The sequence below is a fragment of the Oncorhynchus mykiss genome, chromosome 8 (assembly GCF_057628025.1).
Source record: "Oncorhynchus mykiss isolate SJ-2025 chromosome 8, ASM5762802v1, whole genome shotgun sequence".
Taxonomy (NCBI): Eukaryota; Metazoa; Chordata; class Actinopteri; order Salmoniformes; family Salmonidae; genus Oncorhynchus; species Oncorhynchus mykiss.
In genome coordinates this window covers 44,852,501-44,872,500 of record NC_143029.1, presented here as the reverse complement: position 1 = coordinate 44,872,500, position 20,000 = coordinate 44,852,501, and the positions used below count along the sequence as shown (strand labels likewise).

The 20,000-nt window shown below is 43.7% G+C and overlaps 1 protein-coding gene across 1 annotated transcript in view; it reads right to left on the bottom strand.

Moving 5' to 3' along the window:
- The window catches only part of ankhb (ANKH inorganic pyrophosphate transport regulator b), an 86,402-nt gene that overhangs the window by 29,915 nt on the left and 36,487 nt on the right, over nucleotides 1–20,000 (bottom strand). The window contains exons 3-6 of the mRNA XM_021612594.3: nucleotides 14,819–14,937; nucleotides 13,223–13,306; nucleotides 12,610–12,780; nucleotides 7,046–7,180 (exon numbers count right to left, since the gene is read on the bottom strand). Of these exons, the coding sequence (XP_021468269.1) occupies nucleotides 7,046–7,180; nucleotides 12,610–12,780; nucleotides 13,223–13,306; nucleotides 14,819–14,937 (509 nt within the window). The remainder of the gene's footprint in view (nucleotides 1–7,045; nucleotides 7,181–12,609; nucleotides 12,781–13,222; nucleotides 13,307–14,818; nucleotides 14,938–20,000) is intronic.

The following is a 20,000-nucleotide window of genomic DNA, read 5'->3' as shown; positions in this document are numbered from 1 at the left end:
ATGCCAAAAGTGTGCAAAGCTGTCAACAAGGCAAAGGGTGGCTATTTGTAGAATCTCAAATACAAAATATATTTTGATTTGCTTAACACTTTTTGGGTTACTGTCATGCCTACTCCAGCTCTTCCCCTCTGGCGCGCGAGGGCTCCCCAGCATTACGCACAACTGCCGTCCCCAGTCACGTGCATCAGCGATTATTGGACTCACCTGGACTCAATCAGGTGAGTCCTGGTGATTATTGGACTTACCCCGCTCTGTTCCCAACATCAGCATTGACTGTCATATGTCCTTGTTTACCCGTGTGCCGACGATGTTCCTGTCTTGTTCCAAGTCTGTTCCGATTAAATGTTTGACTCCCCGTACGTGCTTCTCGACATCCGCGTCGGTCCATACAGTTACTGCATGATTCCATGTGTGTTATTTCATAGTTTTGATGTCTTCACTATTACTCTACAATGTAGAAAATAAAGAAAACCTTGGAGTAGGTGTTCTAAAACTTGTGTAGATATACAGTCGTGGCCAAAAGTTTTGAGAATGACACAAATATTAATTTTCAAAGTCTGCTGCCTCAATTTGTATGATGGCAATTTGCATATATTCCAGAATGTTATGAAGAGTGATCAGATGAACTGCAAAGTCCCTCTGCCATGCAAATGAACTGAATCCCCCAAAAACATTTCCACTGAAACTGACATCCTGTCAGTGATTTTCTCGTTAACACAGGTGTGAGTGTTGACGAGGACAACGCTGGAGATCACTCTGTCATGCTGATTGAGTTCGAATAACAGACTGGAAGTTTCAAAAGGAGGGTCATTGTTCTTCCTCTGTCAACCGTGGTTACCTGCAAGGAAACACGTGCCGTCATCATTGCTTTGCATAAAAAGGGCTTCACAGGCAAGGATATTGCTGCCAGTAAGATTGCACCTAAATCAACCATTTATCGGATCATCAAGAACTTCAAGGAGAGCGGTTCAATTGTTGTGAAGAAGGCTTCAGGGCGCCCAAGAAAGTCCAGCAAGTGCCAGGACCGTCTCCTAAAGTTGATTCAGCTGCGGGATCGGGGCACCACCAGTACAGAGCTTGCTCGGGAATGGCAGCAGGCAGGTGTCAGTGCATCTGCACGCACAGTGAGGCAAAGACTTTTGGAGGATGGCCTGGTGTCAAGAAGGGCAGCAAAGAAGCCACTTCTCTCCAGGAAAAACATCAGGGACAGACTGATATTCTGCAAAAGGTACAGGGATTAGACTGCTGAGGACTGGGGTAAAGTCATTTTCTCTGATGAATCCCCTTTCCGATTGTTTGGGTCATCCGGGAAAAAAGCTTGTCCGAAGAAGACAAGGTGAGCGTTACCATCAGTCCTGTGTCATGCAAACAGTAAAGCATCCTGAGACCATTCATGTGTGGGGTTGCTTCTCAGCAAAGGGAGTTGCTCACTCACAATTTTGCCTTAGGAACACAGGCATGAATAAAGAATGGTACCAACACATCCTCCGAGTGCAACTTCTCCCAACCATCCAGGAACAGTTTGGTGCATGATGGAGCACCTTGCCATAAAGCAAAAGTGATAACTAAGTGGTCCGGGGAACAAACCATCGATATTTTGGGTCCATGGCCAGGGAACGCCCCAGACCTTAATCCCATTGAGAACTTGTGGTCAATCCTCAAGAGGCGGGTGGACAAACAAAAATACACAAACTCCAAGCATTGATTATGCAAGAATGGGCTGCCATCAGTCAGGATGTGGCCCAGAAGTTAATTTACAGCATGCCTGGGTGGATTGCAGAGGTCTTGAAAAAGAAGGGTCAAAACTGCAAATATTGACTCTTTGCATCAACTTCATGTAATTGTAAATAAAAGCCTGACACTTATGAAATGCTTGTAATTATACTTCAGTATTCCATAGTAACATCTGACAAAAATATCTAAAGACACCAAAGCAGCAAACCTTGTGGAAATTCATATTTGTGTCATTCTCAAAACTTTTGGCCACAACTGTACATACACAGCTGAAGTCAGAAGATTGCATACACCTTAGTCAAATACATTTAAACTCAGTTTTTCACAATTCCTGACATTTAATCCTAGTAAAAAGTTAGGATCACCAGTTTATTTCAAGAATGTGAAATGTCAGGAATGTCAGAGAATTATTTATTTCAGCTTTAATTTATTTATTTTATTTAATCACATTCCCAGTGGGTCAGAAGTTTACATTGTGGGGTACAGCAGGTCAGCCACCAGGGGGGTACTCGCCGAGGCCTGGTGACAGACGGAGTATACATCATGGCTCCATCTGCTGGACGTGCCAGGTATCGACGGGCTCTCCAGGCCAGGACTAAATGGGGCTGATTGGGAGTAATCAAGGGCTGATTGCTCACCAGCTGTGCAAGGCCCATAAAGCTGCCAGAACGGCAGCACACAAGGGGAGTGGGGGGGAAGAAAGGTCTCCTGTACAGTTGGGGACGTTGGCATTGGCATGAGGGGGAGTTCAGTTTTTGTGCTGGATACAGGATACAGTAAGACCCGGAGCCCAGAAGACGGTATCCCGGAGAGGGTCTCATGGGGGAGACCTATCCTTTATCTTTTTGATTTATTATTTAAATAAACACCCTCAAAACTGAGCTAATCATACTCTGTCCGTGTCTGATCTGTGTAAACGTCTTGACCCAACCCCTTGGTCTGCCACAACATACACACAATTTGTATTTGGTAGCATTGCCTTTAAATTGTTTAACTTAGGTCAAACGTTTAGTGTAACCTTCCACAAGCTCCCACAATAAGTTGTGTGAACATGCTTGTTCAATGAACCATAAACAATTAATGAACATGCACCTGTAGAAAGGTTGTTAAGACACTAACAGCTTACAGATGGTAGGCAATTAAGGTCACAGTTAGGACACTAAAGAGGCCTTTCTACTGACTCTGAAAAACACAAAAAGAAAGATGCCCAGGGTCCCTGCTCATCTGCGTGAACATGCCTTAGGCACGCTGCAAGGAGGCATGAGGACTGCAGATGTGGCCAGGACAATAAATTGCAATGTTCGTACTGTGAGACGCCTAAGACAGCACTACAGGGAGACAAGACGGACAGCTGATCGTCCTTACAGTGGCAGACCACGTGTAACAACACCTGCACAGGATCGGTACATCCGAACAGCACACCTGCGGGACAGGTACAGGATAGAAACAACAACTGCCCGAGTTACACCAGGAACGCACAATCCCTCTATTAGTGCTTGGACTGTCAGCAATAGGCTGAGAGAGGCTGGACTGGCAGGTCCTCACCAGACATCATAGGCAACAACATTGCCTATGTGCACAAACCCACCGTCGCTGGACCAGACAGGACTGGCTCTTCACAGTGGTCTTCACTGACGAGTCGCGGTTTTGTCTCACCAGGGGCGATGGTCGGATTCAAGCTTATCGTCGAAGGAATGAGCATTACACCGAGGCTTGTACTCTGGAGCAGGGTTGATTTGGAGGTGGAGGGTCCATCATGGTCTGAGGCGGTGTGTCATAGCATCATCGGACTGAGCTTGTTGTCATTGCAGGCAATCTCAACGCTGTGCGTAACAGGGAAGACATCCTCCTCCCTCATGTGGTACCCTTCTTGCAGGCTTCTCCTGACCTGACCCTCCAGCATGACAATGCCACCAGCCATACTGCTCGATCTGTGCATGATTTCCTGCAAGATAGGAATGTCAGTGTTCTGCCATGGCCAGCGAAGAGCACGGACTTCAATCCCATTGAGCACGTCTTGGACCTGTTGGATCGGAGGGTGAGGGGATAGGGCCATCCCCCCATAAATGTCCAGAAACTTGCAGGTGCCATGGTGGAAGAGTGGGGTAACATCTCACAGCAAGAACTGGCAAATCTGGTGCGGTCCATGAGGAGGAGATGCACTGCAGTACTTAATACAGCTGGTGGCCAAACCAGATACTAACTGTTACTTTTATTCCATTTCTGTTAGTCACATGTCTGTGGAACTTGTTCAGTTTGTCTCAGTTATTGAATCTTGTTATGTTCATACAAATATTTGTTAAGTTTGCTGAAAATAAACACAGTTGACAATGAGAGGATGTTTCTTTTTTTGTTGAGTTTATATTGAAGCTTCCATCAGTGTAACTGTCTGTGTCATTTCCAATCACCCATATATATATATATATATATATATATATATATATATATATATATATATATATATATATATATATATATATATATATATATATATATATATATATATATATATATATACACACAGTATATATATATATATATATATATATTTCCTTTTTCGGAAAGTATTCAGACCCCTTGAATTTTCACATTTTGTTCGGTTACAGCCTTATTCTAAAATGGATTAAATAGTTTTCCCCTTCATCAATCTACACACGATACCTCATAATGGCAAAGCAAAAACAGGTTTTTGGAAAATCTGAAATATTACATAAGTATTCAGACACTTTACTCAGTACTCTATTGAAGCATCTTTGGCAGCGATTACAGCATTGAGTCTTCTTGGGTATGGCGCTACAAGCTTGGCACACCTGCACTTGGGGAGTTTTTCCCATTCTTCTCTGCAGATCCTCTCAAGCTTTGTCAGGTTGAATGGGGAGTGTTGCAGCATAGCTATTTTCAGGTCTCTCGGGGATGTTCAATCGGGGAAGTCTGGGCTCTGGCTGGGCCACTCAAGGACATTCAGAGACTTGTCCCGAAACGAATCCTGCGTCGTGTTGGCTGTGTGATTTGGGTTGTTGTCCTGTTGGAAGGTCAACAATCGCCCTAGTCTTAGGTCCTTAGTACAAGCTCTGGATAATGTTTTCATCAAGGATCTCTATGTACTTTGCTCCCTTCATCTTCCCATTGATCCTGACTAGTCTCCCAGTCCCTGAAGCTTAAAATCATCCCCACAGCATGATGCTGCCACCACCATGCTTCACCGTAGGGATGGTGTCAGGTTTCCTCCAGACGTGGCATTCAGGTCAAAGAGTTCAATCCTGGTTTCATCAGAACAGAGAATCTTGTTTCTCATGGTCTGAGAGTCCTTTAGGTGCCTTTTGGCAAACTCCAAGCGGGCTGTCATGTGCCTTTTACTGAGGAGTGGCTTCCACCTGATTGGTGGAGTGCTGCAGAGATGGTTGTCCTTCTGGAACGTTCTCCCATCTCCACAGAGAAAGCCTGTAGCTCTGTCAGAGTGACCATCAGGTTCTTGGTCATCTGCCTGACCAAGGCCCTTCTCCCCCGATTGCTCAGTTTAGCCATTTAAGAATGATGGAGGCCACTGTGTTCTTTGTGGACCTTCAGTGCTGCAGAAATGTTTTGGTACTCTTCCCCACATCTGTGACTTGACACAATCCTGTCTCGTAACTCTAAGGGCAATTGACCTCATGGTTTTGTTTTTGCTCTGACAAAATGTCAACTGTGGGACCTTACATAGACAGGTGTGTGCCTTTCCAAATCATGTCCAATCAATTGAATTTACCACAGGTGGACTCCAATCAAGTTGTAGAAACATGTCAAGGATGATCAGTGGCAACAGGATACACCTAAACTCAATTACGAGTCTGGGTAAGGGGATAGGGTGTTTGGAATTAGCTTTGTTTGGTTGCATGCCAATTCTCCACCCTTGCAAACTTTCTCACATGGACTTAACAATGTTAGAAATTCACTCCTGCAAACACCAATCATATGCTTTTAACCTTTTAGGAACACTAGATGTATAGGTAATTACTAATAATGCTTACATTACTTATTTTATTGATTTCCCACCCTTTTATAAGTCAGAACACAAAACAATGTGTCTCTGGCTCCAACCAGTGGCTGGCTGTGTCATTACAATCCATTTTTTCATCTCTTTGCCACGTCAAAGGGGCGGACCATAGAAAAGCAGCCTGCGACACAGACATTGCTGGATTCCTATTGAGCAGGCGGTTCTATATATACTGTAACTTTTATAGCTGTACGATAAAGAACTTGACCTACACAAAGCCTCAAATAAGTAAAGATGTAATTTTGTGCGGAAGTAACTTTTTAAAAACGTTTTACTATTAGCCCCACCCCCCCAATAGGTCCACGGGCGATGCAATCTGCACACTGCCCTATCCCATCTGGACAAGACGAAAACCTATTTAAGAATGCTGTTCATTGACTATAGCTCAGCATTCAACACCATATTACCCTCCAAAATCATCATTAATCTTGAGGCCCTGGGTCTTAATCCCGTCCTGTGCAATTGGGTCCAGGACTTCCTGACAGGCCGCCCCTAGGTGGTGAAGGTAGGAAACAACATCTCCACTTCGCTGATCCTCAACACTGGGGCCCCACAAGCGTGCATGCTCAGCCCCCTCCTGTACTCCCTGTTCACCCATGACTGCATGGCCATGCACGCCACCAACTCAATCATCAAGTTTACAGATGACACACCATTAGCAGGCTTGTTTACCAACAACAACGAGACAGCCTACAGGGAGGAGGTTTGGGCCCTCGGAGTGCGGTGTCAGGAAAACAACCTCTCACTCAAAGTCAACAAAACAAAGGAGATGATCGTGGTCTTCAGGAGCACCCCTCTATCCACATCGATGGGACAGCAGTGGAGAGTTTTAAGTTCCTCAGTGTGCACATCACGGACAAACCAAAATGGTCCACCCACAAAGACAGTGTGGTGAAGAAGGCGCAATATCTGACCAAAACAATTTGAAATGGACAAAATGTTGATTTAGACGTTTGCAAATTTCACACATTTTGACGATCACTAATGTCATAATATTTTGGGTAAAGTAATAAAGTAGTTGAAATATTTTGGGTAAATTGTCATAAAACTGATTGTCATATTTCTATATATAGTTACTAAGTATGAAAATACTTGTTCATTCACATCATGAATTCACTATGATATTTGTATATGGATTATGTACTGGACCATATCAAAACCAAAAGCATTCTGGGGTGGGGGGACACTACTACATTGTTCAGAATATCACCTTCTTGCTAGACTGGAAAAGTGTTTTGTGTGCTTAAAATCCTCATATGAGGTCGGTAGGACACTTGCCTCGGTGGCAGCCGAGCTTCCCTTGAGGTCCCGGGAGACAAAGAGGTTGACGATAGGCCTGCTGATTCTCTGCATGGCCAGGATCAGGGCCAGGGGCCACCAGAAACTCAGCATCTTCTTGATGGTAGCGTCACCCTGCGGCCGATGGGGAAAGAGGGAGGGAGGCATGGGAGAAAGTGATGAGCATTCCCAAATGCAGCTGTGCAATTAAGTAATTCCATTGTAACTAAAGTTCCATCATATGGTGGAATATTAAGTCATATTATATTGTAACTAAAGTTCTATCTCAGGGAACCCTGTGCATATTGCCACGTTACTGGTACCCTCAAATCAAATCACTCAATTCTATTTGTCACATACCTGTATTAAGCAGATGTTATTGCAGGTGTAACAAAATGCTTGTGTTTCTAGCTCCAACAGTGCAGTACTATCTAACAAGTATACAGTATCTATTGTTGTTTAAGATAGTGCCGACAGAGAGCGCTGCCTCACTTCTAGTCTTTAGGAAACTTTGCAGCAATTCGTTTTTGTATGTATTATTTCTTACATTGTTAGCCCAGAAAATCTTAAGTGATATTACACACAGCCGGGAAGAACTATTGGATATCAGAGCGGCGTCAACTGACCAGCACTACGACCAGTATGACTTTCCCGAAGCAGATCCTTTGTCAGAACCACCCAGGGCATTTGAACTCATTCCAGAGGCTGACCAAAAAACAACGCCGCCGGAGAAGAGGTAGACAGAGCGGTCTTCTGGTCAGACTTCGGAGGTGGGCACACCACCCACCACTTCCAAGTATATTACGTGATAATGTCCAGTCTCTAGATAACAAGGTAGACGAATTTAGGGAAAGGGTTGCTTTCCATAGAGACATCAGGGATTGAAACATACTCTGTTTCACGGAAACATGGCTCTCTCTGGATATGCTGTCAGAGTCGGTACAGCCACCTGGATTCTTTGTGAGTCGCAATGACAGGAATAAATATCTCTCCGGGAAGAAGAAGGTCAGGGCTGTATGTTTCATGATTAACGACTCATGGTGTATTTGTAACAACATACAGGAACTCAAGTCCTTTTGTTCACCTGACCTAGAATTCCTCAAAATCAAATGCCGACTGTATTATTCTCCTCTGTTATAGTCACAGCCATGTATATCTCCCCTCAAGCCGATAACACAACGGCCCTCTATGAAATTCGATGGACTTAATGCAAACTGGAAACCATTTATCCTGAGGCTACATTTAATGTAGCTGGGGATTTTAACAAAGCAGATTTGAGAACAAGGCTACCTAAATTCAATCAGCATACTAGCTGTAGTACTCGCTCTGGAAAAACTCTGGATCACTACTACTCTAACTTGCATACAAGGCCCTCCCCTGCCCTCGTTTTGGCAAATCTGTGCATAGGAGATGTTGTACCTACTGTGACTATTAAAACCTACCCTAACCAGAAACCGTGGATAGATGGCGACATTTGCGCAAAACTGAAAGCACGAACCACCACATTTAACCATGGAAAGGTGACTGGGAATATGTCCGAATACAAACTGTGTAGTTATTCTCTCCGCAAGGCAATCAAACAAGCGAAATGTCAGTATAGAGACAAAGTGGAGTCGCAATTCAACAGCTTAGACAAGAGAAGTACAGTGGTTCGTCCTTTAAAAGTTGCAGCGTACTGCGGCGCAGCTTGCATGGTGCCGCAGAATTCTATGGCACATTATTTAAGTGTGAACCACTGGTACCATTAATGCTAGTTAGTGCTAGTTTGACCACCACAGGGCATCTTTGAGAAGCATTTGATAGCCTTCTATAGTGGCAATACTAGATCATTTAAAACCTGTTTTTGTAAGAACATAGTATATGGGACTGATTTAAAGAAATGTTGCTTAACATTATGGGGTTTCTATTCCAAGAAAAAAAAAAAAAAGAAAACTCTGGGATAGGCTGTCCTTGTAAATAAGAATGTGTTCTTACATGACTTGCCTAGTTAAATAAAGGTTACACTAAGAGCATAACATTTCTACACCCCCAATTTTCTAATTCTAGTTTAATCAATACCCAAACCGAAATTCAGTGAATCTCATTGATTTATCAAGACCAGTCCCCATGCTTGTCACAGAGCAGAGCGAAATGGTGCTACAATAGTTGTAGGCTATTGCTTATAACTTATGCTCTTTAAATAAATAAAACCTACACCACTTTTAACATCACATTACTCAACACTAGTGAGACTCATGTCGCCTACAGTATATTGAAAAATATGACGTGACTCTCCGCCAATAATTACATATGGAGGATATTTCTGTAATTCAGTGATATTTATTCCCATAGTAATTCATTATGGATCCATAACTAAATAAACATTGAGTATTTTTATCATTATTTTATTAACAAAAGCATAAAGATGCCATTGTTAGTTACATTGTTTTAGTTTGAACGTGCAGACTGGCACTAAGAACAGAACAGTGGGAACGTATCCCTAGTCAGCGCCATTATTAGTGCAAAGCCCCTTAAAGTGTTGCCAGTGTGGCGGGGACATGCTTCAAGATGGCCACCATTGTTCCTGTACCCAAGGCAAAGGTAACTGAACTAAATGACTTATCGCCCCGTAGCACTCACTTCTGTCATCATGAAGTGCTTTGAGAGACTAGTCAAGGATCATATCACCTCCACCTTACCTGTCACCCTAGACCCACTTCAACTTGCTTACTGCCCCAATAGGTCCACAGACAATACAATCGCCATAACACTGCACACTGCCCTATCCCATCTGGACAAGAGGAATATCTATATAAGAATGCTGTCCAATGACTATAGCTCAGCATACAACACCATAGTACCCTCCAAGCTCATCATCAAGCTCGATGCTCTGGGTCTCAACCCCGCCCTGTGCAATTGGGTACAGGACTTCTTGACGGGCCACCCCAAACTTCGCTGATTCTCAACACTGGGGCCCCACAAGGATGTGTGCTCAGCTCCCTCCTGTACACCATGTTCACCCATGACTGCCTGGCCATACACACCTTCAACTCAATCATCAAGTTTGCAGACAACACAACAGTAGTAGGCTTGATTACCAACAACAAGACAACCTAAAGGAAGGAGATGAGGGCCCTCGGAGCTGTTTCCTTTGAAGATGTTTATATGATTTTGGTAATCCGAATGACTTGGAATCTTCTTATTGTTGTGTTTTTTAGATACACACACATCATTCAGACATTTGTGTTACTGTCGACAATAAAAAGTCCTCAGAAACATGCGTATTCTCCCTTCGGATGATGATAACACTCTGACCTGAGTGTGTGCAGTGTCCAGATGCGCATTTCCAAGCGCTCTGATTGGTTGGGAATGGCAGGGCTATGATGGGTGAGGGATAATTAAGGTAGGATGAGCAGCCAAACTAACGAGACTTAAGGGAAACTGAAGGGACTGTGAGGGGAAGTTAAGTAGTGAGGAGAGGAGCAGGATGGCATTTTTTACTATTCTATTCTATCTTTCCATTTTAATTTACCTTGGGGATTATAAAAGTCATATTGAAATTAATTGGATATTCTACTAATTATATCACTGATGAACCAACAGTCAATGAACTGAATGACCCGCTGTTTATAATGTGTCACTGCTGTCACGCCCTGGCCAGAGCCCTTTATTCTCTATTTTGGTTAGGCCAGGGTGTGACTAGGGTGGGCATTCTAGTTTATTTCTATGTTTTCTATTTCTGTGTGTTTGGCCGGGTGTGGTTCTCAAAGGCAGCTGTCTATCGTTGTCTCTGATACTTAGGCAGCTTTTTCCCACTTGTGTTTTGTGGGTAGCTGTTTTGTGTTTCACCAGACAGAACTGTTTTGTTCCACTGTTATTTTGTTTCAGTGTTCAGTTTGAATAAATAATCATGAACACGTACAACGCTGTGCTTTGGTCCTCTTCTTCAGACGAGCATTACAGAACTACCCACCATCAAAGGACCAAGCAGCGTGGTAAGGAGGACTGGACATGGGAGGACATCCTGGACGGCAAAGGATCCTACACGTGGGAGGAGATCCTGGCCGGAAAAGATCGCCTGCAATGGGAGCAGCTCGAAGCAGCAAGGAAGGCGGAGGCAGCTGGGCCAAGGATTACACGGGGACAAGGCTGGCACTAAAGACTGGGAGGCCACTCCCACATTTTTTTGGGGGGGGAGGCACACAGGGAGATTGGCTGAGCCAGGTTGGAGACCTGAGCCAACTCCCTGTGCTTACCATGGCGGGCGTCGTACTGGTCAGGCACCGGGTTATGCGGTGCACCGGGTTATACGCGTTCTTAGCCAGGTGCGCTACATCCCAGCTCCCCTGGTGAGCATCCAGCCAGGAGGGATTGTGCCTGCCCTGCTCTCCAGACCTCCAGTACGTCTCTACGGCCCAGGATATCCTGCGCCGGCTCTGCGCACTGTGACTCCAGTGCGTCTGCACAGCCCAGTGCGTCCTGTGCCTGCGCCCCGCACGTGCCAGGCCAAAGTCACCATCCAGCCAGGACGGGTTGTGCAGGCTCTTAGCTCGAGACCTCCAGTGTGCCTCCATGGCCCAGTGTATCCGGTGTCTCTGCCAAGGACAGGGCCTCCTGTATGTCCCTCCGGCCTGGTGAGTCCTGTTTCTGCACCCAAAATTAATCCTCTTGTATGTCTCCCCAGCCTGGTGAGCCCTGTGGCAGCTCCACGTACCAGACTGCCCATATGTCTCCTCCCTCCAGTTATGATCCATGGCAAGAAGCCTCCAGTGATGATCCATGGCACAAAGCCTCCAGTGATGATCCATGGCACAAAGCCTCCAGTGATGATCCATGGCACAAAGCCTCCAGTGATGATCCATGGCACAAAGCCTCCAGTGATGATCCATGGCACAAAGCCTCCAGTGATGATCCATGGCATGATCTCCGGAGCCTCCAGCGACGGCCTCCAGTCCGGTCCGGAGCCTCCAGTGACGGTCTCCAGGGCCCGCAACGAGGGTGCCCAGTCCAGGGCCCTCAACGAGGTTTTGCGGCCGGAGTACGCACCTTTTGGGGGGGGGGGGGGGGTTTCTTTATTTCTATGTTTTCTATTTCTGTGTTTTTGGCCGGGTGTGGTTCTCAATCAGAGGCAGCTGTCTATCGTTGTCTCTGATTGAGAATCATACTTAGGCAGCTTTTCCCACCTGTGTTTTGTGGGTAGTTTTGTTCCACTTCGTTATTTGGTTCAGTGTTCAGTTTGAACACGTACCACGCTTTGGTCCTCTTCTTCAGACGAGCATATCAACTGCCTTCAATCACACCCATAGAGCATTGACATGCAATGTGACTTACTGTAAAGATTTAACAGATCATGCATCCTCAGGTAGTTAATTTATATAGAAGCTCTACACTGTTAACTTTGACACCTGGGGTATGTTCAGTGAGGTGAAATGTTCAGAATGTTTTAGATTGAAATGTAATACATAGAGTTGACACAATTCTACATAAAGGATAATCTGTTCTACACAAAGCATTTCTAACATCCAAACAGACCAATGTAGAAATAAAGTTAATCTCCTGACCCCATCTGACCTGAGATAACCTACCCCCACTTCAGGCCCGCTGGACTCTGGGATGTTGTCGTGGATGTTGCGGTAGTAGCCCAGTCCTACAATAGTGAAGCGCACCAGGGCCCCCATGTAGAGGGACAAGATGGGGATCAACATAGGCTCCAGACACTCCAAATGACTGTGAAGCAAGATGGCCACAAAGACAATCTGGAGGGAAAGATGGATAGAGAGAGAGAGAGGATGGTAGGAAGTGCAGAAAGAAGAGGCAGATAAAATGTTGGTGTGGTTTTAAGAGGAAGACAAAGAGAAAGGCAGACATGTTGACATGTCCTAACCAGAGAATCAGAATGACACATTCACTTTTGATCACTGTACAACTTCTCTAGGCCATCTCAAGTAGAAGGATCTGCTAATATAAGTCCTTAATTTTAAGTTGCAATGATAAAATAAGGATTTTTTTACTTGAGGCACACAGAGTCAAGCAAATGCAAATAGTAAAAACAAATACTACTAGATTACACAATGCGGTACAAAATTAACTAATGCCCATACTTCTCCCTATACTCTGCTTTGCACCCTCCTGAATCACTATGACAATATGTATATTAAATGCAATTCATGAATAGACCCATTGATAACTGATTCTTACCTGAGCTATGACATCAGAGACGGAGGCACAGCCCACTAATAGGCTGTGTTTGTGCTTCAGTAGAATACCGGCATGTGTCCAGGCCTGAAACAGAGGACAAACAGACCATGGATCATTTTTTATTATTCATCGTTATCTATTTCAATAGGGACAGATACAGTATATAATAATGCATCAAATTAATTGTAACAACAATGACAAACATTGTATTAATTACAACAAGTAGTCAACGAATAGCTGTAGGAGCCGATATTCACTAAGTGGTCCACCAACAATGCAAGACAACTAGACTCTTTTCAAACTGGCTCATCATAATGCGCTTGCTTTCTTAAAGAATTACTCAATTTCTAGTCAGCTAAAAACACTCAAAACATAGGGGCTGTTGTTTGAATTTAGGCTAAGTCATTTCCACAAAGGGCCTGCGTTTTACATGTAGCTCCTATTTTGTGTGTGTGCTTGGTTTACCTTCAATGGTCCAATGCAGTTGTTTTTATCGCAATATCGAATCATTTCTGGGTAACAATTAAGTACCTTACTGTGATTGTTTTCCATTAAAATTAGCAATTTCTCAAGGAATTAGGACTGTCTGGGAGCGGTGATGTCACCAGGCAGGTCAAAACTCCATCCCACAAAAACAGGCTGAAATTTCAGGCGTTTTTTCCAAACAGCTCTTACAGTAAAAGGTATTCCTAATGTTCTGTACACTCAGTGTATATAAAACACTGAGTGGGCCTTTAACAATGGAACCTTATTTATTTGTATTGTGCCTTTCTGACTATATTTTTTCTATAATATAAAACAGCACAGCCACAAACAAAGCAATGCATATAAATAACAAAACACAAACAAATTAACCAATTTGCAAAAACATTTTCTCTCTTGCTTCAGAGGATGTGCTTTGATTTTGTTGCCTGTGTTCTTTAAGTGTGGCATTCTATTTTGAATATTCATAAATACAGTAAGTAAACTGTTACTGTGTTTCACGTAGCATTTTTTCCACAATGCAATGTAATCTACTGTATTCAGTATGTACTTTTGATTAAACAGTAATACTGTGACATTTTTTTACAGGGTAGCACATAAACTAGAACACTTCATCCAGGGTTAAAGAAAAACAGAAATATACTCACACTTTTAGTAAATAACTAATACTACTGGGAAAAATAGGAGATAACAGTACACGTAGACCTACACCAACACTGCTGTTAGATACCCTATACAATGTAACACAGATATGCTAATTAAAAGCTGAAGTGGTTTTAAGATATATTGTATATTTTATCTAGGTAGCACGTTCTCAGCGATAGGTCGGAATGTCAAACAAAACACCACCTCTGTCAAGCACTTCCCAAGCCAGGGACTAAACTAGTAGGGTGAAGTTGCCCCTGGGCGCTGATCTTGGGTCCGTTTAGCATTTCACCCACTAATGATTAAGATTAGGATTGGGAGAAGGAAAGGTGTTCCTAGATCTGTACTTCGGGGAAACCCCAGAGCATTCTGAGTAATAGGTCATAATGTCAGAACACCGCCTCTCTGTCAAGCATTTCCCAAGCTAAAAGGGAACTAGAATCCAGCGGGCAGCAGGCCGCAACTCACCATGGCATCGAGTAGCGGGAACACTGCCAAGTAGAGGAAAGCCCGCCTGGTCTTGTTTCCGACAGAATCGTCCACATGATGAAGCTTATTGATGATGTAGTAGCCCAATTCTGTGTAGGCTAATGGGACAAGGAAATGGAGATAAATGTCAGAGCACTTCAGGGGCTTCAGTCATTAACAGACCAATGATTTATCGTCACTAGGGGAATAAAAAGATTCCCCAGGAATGGTTTGCAGTCAGCTGAAAACAGGTTACTCAGGAATGTGCAGCAGAGTGAGCGTTGCAGATATACACTAAGAAAATAGGGTTTCTTAGGGAAGGGTCATGGTTCTATATGGAACCATAATGACTCAAGTAACAGTTTGCTTGGTGTAAGGGAATTGGGCATTCCATGGTTATGTGCTTTACCGTATTTCCGCAGAATAGGCAGGTAATAATGATACATAGCACTTCAAACTGAGATCTAGCACTTTAACTGATATACAAGGACCATGGTTAAAAACTTGTTTTTAACTTGAATCGTTGTCAATTCCGCAAAGCAGGGCACCGCTGTTGAATGATTAAGAGAAAATGTGAAAATCCTTACTATAAGTGACCCTGCATATAACACACTTTCTGTCCAGTCAGTTCTTGTGAGTATGACTAAGATAGAGGCAAAAGGCCAAATCATGCAACTCAAGGCACTATTCTGCCCACTTTATCAACCTACAATGACAGCTATTTTGAGAAAACAATCACTTATATCTATTTGTTCACAAGAGTTAAGATTATTTGGTTTATTTTAAGGGCTTTACTTTCTTGAGTCTGTAGTTATGTCAGATATAGGTAGGTGTATGTTTTACAAGAGTCTGGTATAGTGGCAGCACTGCAGACTGAACCACTTCCAGTATAGGCCTACACCCTTGGCCACGGCAGTTTGAGCCCTGCCTGTGCCAGTTTCCTGTCTGTTGCCTTCTTTCTGCTACCACCCCCTCCACTTTCCCACTGTTCTTGAAATGCAGAACATAAATATTTGTGGCATCAATATGAGTCAGAAACATTTATTCTAGTGTCAGAATTGACTACATGGTGTAAATAGGATAATTTGAGTCATAAAGACATTTTCGTCCAAACTGAGATAATTAGAAATATGGGTATGTCCAGTGTTGCCAACTTAGTGCCTTTGTCGCTATATTTAGCGAGTATTCAGACCCTTCTAGTGACACTTTTTTTTTAAACGACGAGCAACAAATCTAATGACTTTTTCTGGTGTTATTGAAGACTTTTGGAGACCGACGTGAAAGCACGTATCGTTCTTACTCTTCTCAACGAGCAGCGAGTGCTGCCATGGGCCCCACCCCGTCCCAAAGCACTCACAGGAGTCCCAGTCCTCACGCAGGAGATGTTCCCCCCTCCTCGTCCAGACTGCAAATGAATCGCGCATATGCGGGAAGCCGTCGCTGGCTGATCCCGCCAGGGCGGGATGTAAATGTAAAAAACAAGAAAATTAAATAAGAAACTAAGTAACTCTGCCAGTGTCTCTTTTGGGTCACTTTTGCCGGTCCCAAGCCCGGAAAAAGGAGGAGGGTTGGAATTGTGACATAAAAAAAACAAGAATGACAGAAGAAAGTTCATTTGTAGTTCTAAACATATTTAGGGTGTTTTTTACTCACTTTTTGTCTCTCCCACGACGTTATTCCTCTCTCCTACAGCGTCCATCACAATTACATGCACAAGCCAATTACGCAAATTAGGTGATGATGTCATTTAGCGACTTTTAGGACAGCCAATAGCTACTTTCCTTACTGAGTAGTTGGCAACACTGTATGTCACGGAATGAAGGATACGCCACAGTTTTTGTGGGGGGTTGGGTATGGATTACTTACGTGCCTACTTTTACCTATGATGGTCAATTGCCCACAGACAACACGGTGTATTAATGCACCCTGCTCAGAACCATGTGGACCATGTTGTCAAGTCTACAGCAGCAGTATTGGGGTGCAATGCACATTCCACTCTGTAAATACGAGTAAAAATAGCCATTCATAAAGTTGTTCAATAATCTTTGGCAGATGGCCAGATACAGATTAGTCTACATCTGACGCTAGCTACTACTTCTGCGGGCTGTCAACCAGCAAAGTTGAGACTGGTGTGTTGTTAATGAGTACGTTTTGGTTATAGCTAGCTAGTTAGCTACATTATTTGATCATGCTAGTGAGACAGGCAAGCTATGATACTGTGATGTAACTAGCTAAATATATAGCCTCTCCCTAATGTGTAATGTGATATGTCAGAGAGAAGAAGACTTGCATAGCTAATGTTACACCTGACGACAGGTTTGATAGGATGCAATGTTAGCCAGCTTGCTATCGATTATGTTTAAACTCGAACTGGCTAGCTAGCTTAAATAATCAAGCAAACCTGATGACATGTTTGATTCATGTAGCCAGCTTGTTTCCAATAATGTTTAAACTCGAACTGGCTAGGTAAGATCCCTGCTTAGCTTACTATCTCAAATATTCAAGCAAACCTGACGAGAAGTTCAATGTAGCCAAGTTGTTTTCAATAATGTTTCAAGCTAGCTACAGAAGCTAGCATTAGGAAGCTAGGTGGTAGCTAGCTACCTAGCATTTGAGGCCTTTAGCTAACCCAAAACAACATTCCAACAACATTATTGTGTATTTTCTAGGGCAAAAATAATGATGGCCTATCACTAGACAAGGATGCAGTGGCCAGACACCAGTCCTGTTTCAGAGTAATGGAGGACACTTGAATCAGGTTGGTCATATTTGATCTGGTCAAAGGTGAAAATACTATCACTTCTCTGTCCTGGAATTCACCTATCATAACCACCATTGTTGATATTGTCTTGTATGTTGTAAGGAGGTGCCCCCTTCCACAGTGCCGATGTTCTACTCCTGGGCCTGAGTGAGTAATGTCAACCAATCAGTGCCATACTGGCACATGTCCCTTGTGAATTAGCTGTGAATCATAATCTCTGATTAGCTATGCTCAACCGTGTATTTACTGTTGGCTTCCATGACTGTATGGCGGCAGTCTCTCTCCCTCCCTCTGTTATAGGAGCTTGGTCAGATCTGTAAGTCAGTGGCCAGTATCTGGGACGAGAGGGGCCTGTGCCTGATCTATGCTGCCATGCCCATCAGGCGTTGGCAAACACCTCCGAAGGGACAAAAGGTGATTACTATATAATAACACTATATCACAAGTGTTTAGAAACCCTGGCATGAGAAGAGTGCCATCCTCCTGCATCTCTCATCTGGCTGTAGTTATTGAACTCTACCTGCTGGACCCATGGGTTGAGGCAAACTCTGTCATATCCAGGATGGACTGTCATGCACTCCACCCTTCCTGCCACCTGACTTCACGTGTCCATAACCTGTAATACATTACATAGATGGAAGGGACTTCAACAAGCGCTGGAGACTTGAAGACAGAACCTCACCCAGAGAGCTGTGCATGTCAGTGTCTGGTTAGCGTGCAAATAGACAAATAGAATGCCATGCTACACTGAAGAAAAATATAAATGCAACATGCAACAATTTAAAAGATTTTACAGAGTTACAGTTCAAATGAGGAAATCAGTCAAATTAAATACATTCATTAGGCACATATACCTTTAAAGCAAGGTAAGGGCGTGGTTCAGAAAACCAGTCCGTATCTGATGTGACAACCATTTGGCTAATGCAGTGAGACACATTCCCTTCACATAGAGTTGATCAGGCTGTTGATTGTGGCCTGTGGAGCATTTGTCTCACTCCTCTTCAATGGCTGCACAAAGTTGCTGGATATTGCCGGGAACTGGAACACGCTGGTTGTACACATCGATCCAGAGCATCCCTAGCATGCTCAATGGGGGAAATTTCTGGTGATTATGCAGGCCATGGAAGAACTGGGGCATTTTCAGCTTCCAGGAATTGTGTACAGATCCTTGAGCCATGGGGCCGTGCATTATTATGCTGAAACATAAGGTGATGGCGGTGGATGAATGGCACATCAATGGGCCTCAGGATCTTGTCACGGTATCTCTGTGCACTCAAATTGCCATTGTGTTTGTTGCCCGTAGCTTATGCCTGCAGTGGTCTAAGGCACTGCATCTCAGTGCAAGAGGTGTCAATACAGTCCCTGGTTCGATTCCAGGCTGTATCACATCCGGCCGTGATTGGGAGTCCCATAAGGAGGCGCACAATTGGCACAGCAATATCTGGGTTTGGCCAGGGTAGGCTGTCATTGTAAATAAGAATTTGTTCTTAACTGACTTGCCTACTTAAATAAAAGTTTAAATAAAAAATACAATTAAAAAAACATTCCATAACCCCCCGCCACCAACGTCTGCCATCTGCCTGGTACAGTTGAAACCGGGATATATCCATGAAGAGCACATTTCTCCAGTGTGCCAGTGGCCATCGAAGGTGAGCATTTGTCCACTGAAGTCAGTTACGATGCCAAACTGCAGTCACGTAAAGACCCTGGTGAGGACGAGCACGCAGACGAGCTTCACTGAGACGGTTTCTGACAGTCTGTGCAGAACTTATTAGGAAGTGCAAACCCACAGTTTCATCAGCTGTCCGGGTGGCTGGTCTCAGACGATCCTACAGGTGAAGAAGCCAGATGTGGAGGTCCTGGGCTGGTGTGGTCTGTGGTTATGAGGCCGGTTGTACGTACTGCCAAAACAACATTGGAGGTGGCTTATGGTACCAAAGAGAACATGAAATTCTCCGGGAAGAGCTCTGGAGGATATTCCGGTGTCAGCATGCCAATTGCACACTCCCTCAAAACTTGAGACATCTGTGGCATTGCATTCTGTGACAAAACTGCACATTTTAGAGTGGCCTTTTACTGTCTCTAACACAAGTTGCACCTGTGTAATGATCATGCTGTTTAATCAGCTTCTTGATATGCCACGACTGCCAGGTGGAAGGATTAGCTTGACAAGGGAGAAACACTCACTAACAGGAATGTAAACAAATTTGTGCCAAAAATTTGAGAGAAATAAGCTTTTGGGAACATTTCTGGGATCTTTCATCTCCCTTTTAGCAAGGGTCTGAATACTTATGTAAATAAGTAATTTGATTGTTTTACTTTTTAATTTTTTGCTAATATTTCTGAAAAGCTGTTTTTGCTTTGTCATTATGGGATATTGTGTGTAGATTGAGGAAACAAAGTAATTTAATGCATTTTTAA